This window comes from Thalassophryne amazonica, chromosome 4, assembly GCF_902500255.1.
Source record: "Thalassophryne amazonica chromosome 4, fThaAma1.1, whole genome shotgun sequence".
Taxonomy (NCBI): Eukaryota; Metazoa; Chordata; class Actinopteri; order Batrachoidiformes; family Batrachoididae; genus Thalassophryne; species Thalassophryne amazonica.
Window position 1 is genome coordinate 15,426,701 of NC_047106.1, and position 12,061 is coordinate 15,438,761.

The following is a 12,061-nucleotide window of genomic DNA, read 5'->3' on the forward strand; positions in this document are numbered from 1 at the left end:
CAATGAGAAACATTGTTCTTAAACTGCTGGACTATTTTTTCCATGCAGTTGTTCACAAAGTGGTGATCCTCGCCTGTTTCCAATTAACCTGTTCACGTGTGGAATGTTCCAAACAGGTGTTCTTTGAGCATTCATCAACTTTCCCAGTCTTGTGTTGCCACTTTTTTTTTTAAATGTGTGGCAGGCATCCATTTCAAAATGAGCAAATATTTGCACAAAAACAAAAAAGTATCAGTTTGAACATTAAATGTCTTGTCTTTGTGGTGTATTCAATTGAATGTAGGTTGAAGAGGATTTGTAAATCACTGTATTCTCTTTTTAATTTACATTTTACACAACATCCCAACTTCATTGGAATTGGGGTATACATTTTCAAATATAAAATTTTATATAGCACCAAATCACAACAAAGCTGCCTCAAGGCACTTCACACAAGTAATGTCACAAAACAGAAACCTGCAAAGCAAACAACATAAAAAAAACAAACAAACAAAAAAAAACAAAACAAGATGCATTTGATGAGAAGATCATGCAGGCATTTATGCCACAGGCAGGGGTCATGTTCCTGCAAGGTAAAATGGGTCTAGATTGTCCACATTATAGGAATAAATTCAGTCTGCTTTAAACTAAGAGGTTCCAGTTAGACGCTAGACTTGAAAATATACCGTGCCTCAAAATATTTCCAAACATAAAACTGAAAATTGTATTTCACAGTGAAAAAAACAACAAAAAAACTGTTGACATTTAAGGAAAGCTGCAGTAGAATCAGAATGTATTCAGTTTGATGAGTTAGGGCCAGTTAGCATTCATAGAAACTCTGCTGGAAAAGGTTTTTTTTCAGAACATAGTCTGGTGTACAGTACCATTCAAAAGTCTGGTCTGGTAGTGTACACCAGACAACCAGTCCAAACCTTTGTCTGGTGCAGTATATGTACTCTGTATCTTACATCAAGTGAAATCATTGAGTGGATTATTGACAAAATCATCGGAAAGGCTCTAACATAATTTACGCTAAAGTATGTGGTAATTATTATCCAAATTGTAAGTCCCTTTTCTGTTGTTTGTAAATTAATATAATATAAAATGATCTATTTTAGCTTCTATATAAAACAAATAATGAATGTTTTTACATTCTTTCAATGGCACGAATATTTAATTTGGTGAAAGCTGGAACATACCATTCAACGAGGCGAAGCCTCCAGCTTTCACCTCATAAAATATTTGTACCACTGAACCCATAAGCATTCATTATTTGTATACTATATATGCCCAACAACCAACCAACATACATCACTCGGCCTTCATTCGGATTGGCAGTTGGTGTTTTGCATTGCTCAGCATCAGCAGAAAACAGACTTCTCATGTATTTTGTCACTGCCTAGCTGGCAGTACAATGACCACATGTCTTTTGAAGCTGTAAACCATCCACTCTGATTTAAAATGAATGGCAGCTGGTTGCTTTGCCTCTGTCTCTTGTAGATAATGTGACCAAGGGGTGATGGGGTCCTAGCCATGCTTGTCAGCATTGTAAACAATTCTGTCAGACCACCCTCTGCTGGACAAGCTACATAATGGCACCACTTCCAATGGGCAATGTTTTTTTCTGCATTGTTTGTTTGGTAAAATACGGGTTTTCACATCAGGAAAAATAACAGAGATACGTATATATTTGTAAAGGCTCATATCGACCAATATTATCACCAAACTATTATATCGGTCGAGCTCTAGTGTCCAGACTGTTGATTTCTGGTCACAAAACATTCTGTTTCATTCTGATTTTTTTTTTTTGCCAGACATTTCCTGCCCCCTAGTGGTTGTATGAAGGTGATGATATTTGGTGGCACTTACTGGTAGCTGCAGGTGTACAGTGGGGGACCTGAATCAGGGCCGAATCTGTTTGACTCTTGAATCCACATCAAAATCATCAAAATTTAATGGCTCATTTTTATCTCATACAATTTCCATTAAATTAAATTGTAAATAGTTTCACTTATTTTTTTTACCTTAAGGATGTACAAATGAATCAATGCACTGCTCTTGTCTCCTGCCATATTATTACTGTATTAATATGTTAGGAAGATATTTTCACAGTGGCATTTCTGTCCTTCAGGGTTTCATCTTCTACGACTCTTCCAGCTCTGACCTCTAAAGAGTCTCAGTAATAAATCCACAGATGGCAGAGGGAAAGTCTTTCATGTTTGATGAGTGTCTGGAGCCTGTCCTTCTGGAACCTTTGTCCATTTTAGATCCTTTAAATTAATGTGAAAAGCGCTCCAGCAGGATCATGAGAAAATGTGATGTTTAATTTGTTTTGGTTTGTAAATTGCGCCGTAAACTTTGACAGCCTGAAATCAACACTGGCACAGTTTATTTTCATTTACTTTGTGGAATCTTCATCCGGCCAGAAACGGTGGCGTTAACAGGTCCAGTCACATGACATCCGGAACTCTATTTCCAACTAAACTAACCTATGATTAGAACCAAAGTAACAAGTTCCAGACAGACACAGTCTGTGCTTGTGGCCGAAAAGAAGAAGAAGAAAAAAAAGGAATCCTGTGACGTGCATCACTCAGAATTCTGGTCAGAGGTTCTGTTTGAGGATGTAATGGACTTCCTGTAGGTCTGTAATGACGTCACTGAGCAGAAACCTGATCAGCACAGTGACATTCTGTAGTACTGTCAAAATAAAAGTCTCCTGGCACATAATTTAAAAAATAAGTAAGTCTCCTGGTGGAAACCTCCAAATAAAGAATGAAATTACTTGCAGTGAAAGAAGAATCCTGAAAAATATTAAAAATTGTGACCAAACTGGGTTAATTGTTCAGTAAGGACACTACAAATGTGCATCTGGTTTATGTATGAAATGAAATGTTGATTCAAATGTCACTTTGTGTTCATTCAAGAGAAAAGACAAAAGTCTGTCGATGTTCATCAATGCTGAACTTAACGTATTAATGCAGTAAATATTGTGCATTAGTGGAAAAGGTCTTGACAGATTAAATGAGGTCTCTGATCCTGTGCTGGTTCTGCACACTAGAGGTGGGCGATTCCGGGAATTTTGGTATTTATCCGATACCAAATAAATACAGGCGATATCGCCGATATCGATACGATACCTTTTCATATTTAAGCTACATAGATCCAAAGGATCCAAAAGACCTAGGATAGAATTTTGCCAAACATTGTACGTGACAAGAAAATACTTTATTATCACAATCAACATTTTTGTTTAAAAAAATATCACTCAACACAACTTAAAACAAAATCTCCTGAGGTAGAGGGCTGACAAACCATAATACAAGGGTGCGCTGCTCCGTGTTGTGTGACACAGCACAGCGGTGCTCTTACAGACAGAGAGTGGACTTTGATGAATCTGCGTGGGCAGCAGTCAGTGCATGCGTGAGAGGAAAAAGCTTGAGTATCGATCTTTTTACACGAGGATTGTTCAATATCAATACCAGCGTTGGTATCGATAGTATCGATATTAGGATCAATCCGCTCACATCTGCACTGGGGCATCTATGACCTAATGGAACAGGCGTGGATTGCGACTTGCAACCACCAACGCAGACCAACAGTCTAAACGTATGTCAAGAAAGTCATGTTCTGTGCGCTGCAGCCATATCTCATATCTGGACAAATTACATTTACTGTATTTTCCAGAGTATAAGTCACATTTCTTTCCTTTTTTTTTTTTTTTTTTTACTCATTTGAGAGGTCTTGCGACTTGTACTCTGTTGTGACTTATATACCAAAAAAAAAAAAATCACAGGTTTGTTCTTACTAATAAAAAATTATATTGACTATTTACATAGAAATTTCCAAGGAATCAAATCATTAAATAAACAAACTTGAATAATAAAAGAATAAGTAAGTCCTTTCAGCTGCTCTCTTGTTTCAGGTTGGTCACAGCAGATCTGAGGTGGGTCTGCATATTGATTTGGCGCGAAATGCGAAAAGACAGTTTTATGCCGGATGCCCTTCCTGACGCAACATATTGGATGGAATACAGGCAGAGGTAGGTTTTTGAACCAGTGACCTTCCACAATGGAAGCACGTGCACTTAACCACTTGACCACTACCACTGCAGTAACAGGAGAGTAAAAGACAATAATAAAAAGTACACTGCAACAATACACAAAATCCAAAATTCTACATCTTAAAATACAGAAAAAGGTCCAATTTATACTCTGTCCGGTTCAACTTAGACTCTGGTGCGACTTATACACCAAAAAATAAGAGGAAATGTCGTTATTAATAATAAATAATTCTGATGAGTATTTATATAGAATTTTCATGGAATCAATTCACTAAACAAAATAAACCGCAATAATAAAATAATAAATGTCAGTAATAAAAAGTTCTCTACAACAATGCACAAAAATCACAAAATAAAGACCTGATAATACAGAAAAAAGGTGTGACTTATACTCCAGTGCAACTTATATATGAGTGTTTTTCCTCTTCAAGAGGCATTTTTTTTTAAACAGATGTGACTTACACTTTGGAAAATACGGTAAATACATTTTGCAGCAATAAATGATCAAATCCTCGCAGATTTTCTCTCTAGCGTGAAGATACCAAAATAAAAGGAATGCTATGATGTGAACATCATCATCATCATCATCAAAAAAAAAAAAAAAACCCTGGTAAAATCAAATCTGTTCAGCCAACAGAAAGTATCAATCACAAAGTGAAGGTCCAGTTACACAGTGGAGCTTCATGTGTTAATGGACATTCAGATGGATCGAGTGTGTTGGAAGTTGTTGGAGGTTGTTTGTTAGAATGGTGGTGATATAACAGTACAGATGTCGTACATGCTTGGATGTGCATAATATGATAGAATATGAGCTTCAGAAAAATTCAGAAAAATAACTTTTCTACTTTTCACAGCAGTTACAGGAGACGCACACACGTGTGTGTGTGTGTGTGTGTGCATCCAGAGCTGGCAGGAGGAGGCGCATTGTACTGTATGTCTGCGCTCTGAAATTAGCCAGATATCCCATTGTCTGTGCTCTGCTAGCATTCATGCTTTCGTGATTCACCACTCCGAGGGCCTCTTACACTAATGATGTTGTATTCAGTCAGGAATTCTTGGTGGAATTAAAAACACGCTCCCCTTGTTACCAGGACAACAATGCTGCCACGTTTGGGAGCACCTTATAGAAAAAAGGCGTCTTGTATTTTTCCACGTGTTCCGCCTTGTCCTTTTTCCCGCTAACGTGTTTGCGTTCGTGCTGGTGTCTTTCCACAGGAGGCTGCACAGCGATGAGAAGGGCCACGGCTGTGAATTCTGTGGTAAACACTTCCAGGACAGCATGCGGCTGAGGATGCACATGTTGTCTCACACAGGTATTTGTCCATTCAGCGGTGAGGATGCATCCTGACAGTGCGGCCACGTCTAAAACACCACAGTTCACTTCTATGTTCCATGATTAGGCCCATGCACCCTCCTCTCTCTTTCTCTCTGTCTGTCTCTTTGTTTTTTTTTTTGGCGGCGCGGGCAGCTTGCCAGCTCTGCCCCTTCTGAGTGATGACATCATCAGCTGCCGGCAGGCCTGGGTGTTCTGCCAGTGTTCTGAAGCGTGTGTGATGGCTCGCTCGCAGATGTGTGTTCAGTAACACACTGTACCCAAATGTAGACTTAATCAGACCTGACTGCTCTCCCAGCTACTTTATCCAAAACAGAGAAACAGGAACGGGGGGGGGGGGGGGGGGGGGGGGGTGCCACAGATCAGCAACTAAAAATGAAACTACAACAAAAATCTCAGTAACAATATGTGCACGGACAAAGCGAGCTCCCTGTCCCCTCTCTGTCGTCTGAGGATTGTGACAGTCTGCTGACACTGAGAAAAACCTGATTCTTTTAAATTACAGTAAAATCAGAATGATATCATTCCAAATCTTATCTCGTGTCCACACTGTTGCTGACTCATGCAAATTTATTTTAAGGCAGTGTTACTCTCATTAAGGCTCCTGCATTAAGGTCGGAAAAGTATGTTTAGGTAGGATGGCATGATGTCGATGGCGGGACAAAGGAGCCCATCGTGACAGAAAGAGTCCAGTTACATGATGCCGATAGCTGTTCCTGGTGGGTGATGGACTGTACAAGGGCTTCCCCTTGTCATCGATCCTGTTTGTGTTTTTTCATGGACGGAATTTCAAGGTGCAGTCAGGGATTGGAGAGTGTCCAGTTTGGTAACTTTTTTTGCAGATGATGCGCTTTTGTTGGCTTTCAGACAGTGACCTCCAATGCACACTGGGCAGGTTTGAGGCAGAGCGTGAAGCAACTGGGATGAGGATCAGTACCTCAGAAGAGACCATGAGACCATGGTTTTCTGTTGGAAAAAGGCAGATTGTCCCCTCTGGGTCAGGGGACAGTTACTGTCACAAGTGGAGGAGTTCCAAGTATCTTGGTGTCTTAGTCATAAGTCAGAATAAAACACAAACGTTGCATCTGATCTCAGTGTCCTGAATTAATAAATGTGAATGGGACATGTGGAAATGATTCAGTTGGCTCTTGACTGTCTCCAGCTAGTTGGGAGAGTTGGGAGACACAAGTTTTGAGTTATTTTAAAGAATTCACACTTTTATAGTGTAACGCACGTCTCCTTATCAGACTGGATAAGGAGACTGACGGTGGCCTTTTGGAACCAATCCCAGACTTGTGCTATGTTAAGTTGTTGGATACCGGTGGCAGCTTTCACATGCAAGAGGCATCTCAAAGATGCTCAAAGGGTGACATACTAGAGTATGCAGTCAGTGAAAGAACAGGGGCACTGTGATCCGCCAAGAAATGTGTACAGATAGCTGGGACACTATGAACAGGTGAAATCAAGTTTACGATCTTGAATGAATGTTATTATTGGCTTCATGAGTTCTTCCATATAAAACGGTAAAAAGTACTTCTTCATACGCCACGCCTTCTTCAGCACCATAACAGGTCACTGTGCTAACAGCGACGTCAGTGAAATGCTGACCCATCAACTGTGATTCTTTACTGTATCAACTCCATGAGAAAGATGGCAAACATGAAAAGCTTTCTGTAAGAACTTCTGACTGATTGTTAAAGCTACAGTGTGTAAGATTTACGGTTGCTAGCATAAATGGAATAGCATTCATAACCATTTGTTCATGACTGCATAATTACCTGCAACAACAAATCAATGTGTTTTCGTGAGCTTAGAATGAGCACTTCATATCCACATGGGAGGGGGCCCCCTCGTGGAGGCCACCATATTGCACCGCAATACTGACACAGAAAGCTAAAAGAGACATACTTACTATGTTGTTTGCATTTTGCAACAAAGCTGGAAGACTGAAGAAAAAGGAAGAGGAATCAGTGTCCTTGATACACTGTCTACTGGTTGCTAGTGCAGGCTGACCACTTTGAGTGCCCTCATTTTTGTAAAACAGAAGATTATGCATATTGCTGATCACAAGAGAAGACAAAGGAGCATAAATCCCAGTCACCAAAGATGCAAAAACGTGAAGGGAAATAAAATGGCCACCAGTGACAATCTGGTGGTGAAGTTGCAATCTGCAACCTCACCACCAGATGACAGTAAATCTTACACACTGTAGCTTTAGGTAGGCTACTGACTGCACAAAGCAGTGAGTCATTTTAGACGATCCTACAGGTGAAGTAGTCTTGTTTAACAGTCCTGAACCGGCGTGCTGTCTCGTCTGTCAGTGAGAAAACAGATCAATGGGTGTCGGCTATTCCGTTAAAAGTTAACAAAACTTTGTAGATAGCTTAGGGTTGAGAAGTTGACATTCGTGACAGACAACAGTTTGAGCCAACATGACAATGTCAGAGTCCTGCAAAACTCAAGCCATCAGGGACGTAAAGTCTCTCATCAAAATCTGCTAAATATAGCTTGACCTTTTCTTGTCCTCATAATAAGGAACAGCTGTGAACATGTTGCTGTAAACAGGTTATCAACAAATTTGCATGTCTGTATCATTCATGTCAAACTGCTGAAAAATGGAAGAAAATAAGTGTTGCATGACTGTAGAATAAAGGTTCCTCACCTTTATTCTACAGTCATGCAACACTAAAGGTAAAGCCAGGATGTACGTCTCAGACATGGGCAGTGCAGAGATGGGAAAAGACAACCAGAAAGAAGACATTATTGATGATTCATCCTGGAGCATGACCATAAATTAATCAGGAGCACTTTATAATACGGCCCAGGTACGTTAACAAACATAAGTTATTACCGTATTTAAGTTTAACTGTGTTTAGTAACCATTCATTAATAGTGTTCTTGTTATTCAAGATATTCATTTGTATGTTAGTAAATTATACAGATACAAGGTCTGTGAGAAAAGAATCCGACCTTTTTATTTTATGCAAAAAATATATGGATTTGATTCATATGTTTTGATGTCAGCCAAGCTTGAACCTTCGTGCGCATGCGCGAGTTTTTTCACGCCTGTCAGTTACGTCATTCGCCAGTGGGCAGGCTTTGAGTGAGCACCGGTCCACCCCTCTCGTCGTCGTTTCATTGCGAGGAAATGGCGGAATGATTTGGGCTTTTTGTCCATCAGAATTTTTTTCAGAAACTGTTAGAGACAGGCAGCTGGAAACCATTCGAAAAAATTTTTTGGCTTTCGGTGAAAATTTTACGGGCTTCACAGAGAATAAGGAGTGTCACTACAGCTTTAAGGATGACCCACAATTGCGCACGGCGCGCCGCACTCCGAGCCGCCATCGAGAGGCAGAAACCACCACATCATTTCTAAACGAATCGCTGTGTGGAGCCGGGACCATCGTGTGCAATTTCTCTGGTTATCACAAGAGCTGGACATCAGCCATTTTCCGGCAGATTTCACTTTTAACGAGATTTTGTCATGGAAAGCCGCGCGGAGGCTTCGCGCGTCACGACCGATTCGCTGATGGAGCGAGACAAAGGAACACCTCCGTTTCGGAGTGTTAAAGGACAAGTTGGGACATGCCTATCTTGGCTTTCAGTGCTTACCAGTCGAGTGAGTATAAGAGAAATTGTGGAGAGCTGGGCTTGTCCGAGTATACACACACACATATATATATATATATATATATATATATATATCAAATTTATTAGAAATAAAAAACCTGAGAAATCACATGTACATAAGTATTCACAGCCTTTTCCATGAATTAATTTAATTTATTTCATTTACATAGCACCAAATCACAACAAAGTTGCATCAAGGCGCTTCACACAAGTAAGGTCTAACCTTACAACCCCCAGCCCAAGCACACAGGTGATAATGGTAAGAAAAAAAACTCCCTCTGAGGAAGAAACCTCAAGCAGACCAGACTCAAAGGGGTGACCCTCTGCTTGGGCCATGCTACAGACACAAATTACAAAACCATTCACAAAACGAACACACAGGAAATTTTGCCTGTGCACAAGACAGGAGGGTTTCAGAAACAGACACCACACCCATCTCTGGATGGAGCTGCACCTCAAACAGAGGGAAAAAAACTGAATCAGGCATCAGAAAGACAACAAATATAGTGTAATTTGTCAGCATTAAGCAACAAGAAAAACAACAACAACAAAAAATACTAAGGTAATCGCTGGCCACTAGCCCTAAGCTTCACTAAAAGACTCAGAAATTAGATAAAGTTGAGCCCATGGCACACTCCATTTCCTGATAAAATGAATTTAAAAAGAGTAAAAAGCATAGTAAGATATTATGCCAGTATGCTAGCCATACGAAAAGGAAAATAAGTGCATCTTAAGTCTGCACTTGAAAGTCTCTACAGAATCTGACTATTTTATTGACGCAGGGAGATCATTCCACAAAACAGGGGCACAATAAGAGAAAGCTCCGTGACCCACCGACTTTGAAGGTTTCAATGAGCACAGTGGTCTCCATCATCTGTAAATGGAAGAAGTTCGGCTGCACCAGGGCCCTTCCGCCTGGCCGCCCGTCGAAACTGAGCGATCCGAGGAGAAGGGCCTTAGTCAAGGAGGTGACCAAGAACCTGATGGTCACTCTGTCAGAGCTCCAGCATTCCTCTGTGGAGAGAGGAGAACCTTCCAGAAGGACAACCATCTCTGCAACAATCAGGCCTGTATGGTAGAGTGGCCAGGCGGAAGCCACTCCTTAGTAAAAGGCACATGGCAGCACACTTGGAGTTTGCCAAAACACAGTTGAAGAACTCAGACTATGAGAAACAAAATTTTCTGGTATGACGAGTCAAAGATTGAACTGAATTTGCATTAATGTCAGGTGTTATGGCTCAAGGAAACCAGGCACCATCCATACAGTGAAGCACGGTGGTGGCAGCATCATGCTTTGGGGGATGTTTTTCAGCAGCAGGAACTGGGAGACTAGTCAGGATTGAGGGAAAGATGAATGCAGAAATGTACAGAAACACCCTGGATGAAAACTTGCTCCAGAGCGCTTTTGACCTCAAACTGGGGTGATGGTTCATCATTCAGCAGGACAATGACCCTAAGCACACAGCCAAGATATCAAAACATAAACAAAGTATTGAGCAAAGGGTTTGAATACTTATATACATGTGATTTCTTTATTTATTTTTAATAAATTTGCAAAACTTTCCCCCCCAAAACCCAAGCTTTTTTCATGTTGTCATTATGGGGTTCTGTGAGTAGAATTTTGCAGGAAAAAATTAATTTACTCCATTTTGGAATAAGTCTGTAACAAAACAAAATGTGGAAAAAGGAAGCGCTATGAATACTTTGATGATGCACTGTAAACATTACTAAACACAGTTAATTCTAAGCAGTAAGCATTAACTAATAACTATTAGTTCATGCATTAACTAATAGTTATCCAAGATAGAGCTGCTGTTGTGTGGGCCGCCAGAAGAGGAGGTACTGCTGGCCCACCACCAGAGGGCACCCTGCCTGAAGTGCGGGCTTCAGGCACGAGAGGGCGCTGCCGCCAAGGACACAGCCGGGGGTGACAGCTGTCACTCATTATCTCATGACAGCTGTCATCCATCTACACCTCATCATTCCACTCCATAAAAACCGGACGTCATCTCCACCTCGTTGCTGAGATATCATCTACCTGTGAAGGTAATATTCTCAGCCTTAACACTAAACTGTGTCTTAGTCTGAACTCTTTTTGCAGCCGCTTTCCTGTGGTGTTCCCTATCTGAGAGATTGGCGTTTGGTGGGATCAGCGACGGCTTCGCTTCACACCCCAACCAAATAAGTGGTTAGACAGGAGCTGCACGAGTGTGTGTTAGAGGTGAAGGTGGAATTCCCATCATTTTTGTTTCTGGGTGTGCACGCACCCACATATGACTGTTTTTGCTCCTCGCCAGCAGTACCAGATCCGACACTCGGAGACGGTGGCCACCTGGGGACTCGGAACTTGGCGGCTCCGGTATTCTCCAGGTTCGGTGGCGGAGGAAATCGTGTGGTTCCGGTTCTTCTCAGGACAGACGTCTTCTATCCTCGAGCCTGCCCACACGTCACCTTTGTGAATTGACTGTTTGCTCAAATTCTGTAATCCTCTGTGTTTTTGTTGTGCTCTTTCACAACAGTAAAGTGTTCATATTCGACTCTTTCATTGTCCGATCATTTGCGCCCCCTATTGTGGGTCCGTGTCACTACACTTTCCCAACAGGATATCTCGGCCAGCGTCATGGATCCCGAGGGGCGTCAACCATCTGTTGGACAACCAATGGAAGAGCAGGGTGCACAGGCATCTGCAGGAGGCGTGATTGGTGAGTTGCAGCAAATCCTCACCGCCTTTACCGCTCGGTTGGATTTGATGACCGAGCAAAACGTCATCCTTAACCGCAGGATGGAGGCTCTCACCGCGCAGGTGGAAGCGCGCGCTCAGGGCGCTGCTGCAGCTCCTCCTCCTGCCGACCCGGTGCAGAATATAGACGTTCCACTGGTCGTTCAACGACCCCCCCGACCATCCCCTGAAGCATACATAAGTCCCCCAGAGCCGTACGGAGGTTGTGTGGAGACGTGCGCGGACTTTCTTATGCAGTGTTCGCTCGTCTTTGCACAACGTCCCGTCATGTATGCGTCTGATGCCAGTAAGGTGGCTTATGTAATTAACTTGCTTCGTG

The 12,061-nt window shown here is 41.7% G+C and overlaps 1 protein-coding gene across 1 annotated transcript in view; it reads left to right on the forward strand.

The window, feature by feature from the left end:
- LOC117509439 (zinc finger and BTB domain-containing protein 16-A-like) overlaps positions 1-12,061 on the forward strand; it is an 87,214-nt gene that overhangs the window by 15,593 nt on the left and 59,560 nt on the right. Inside the window, exon 3 of the mRNA XM_034169137.1 lies at positions 5,255-5,352. Coding sequence (XP_034025028.1) covers positions 5,255-5,352 — 98 coding nt within the window. The remainder of the gene's footprint in view (positions 1-5,254; positions 5,353-12,061) is intronic.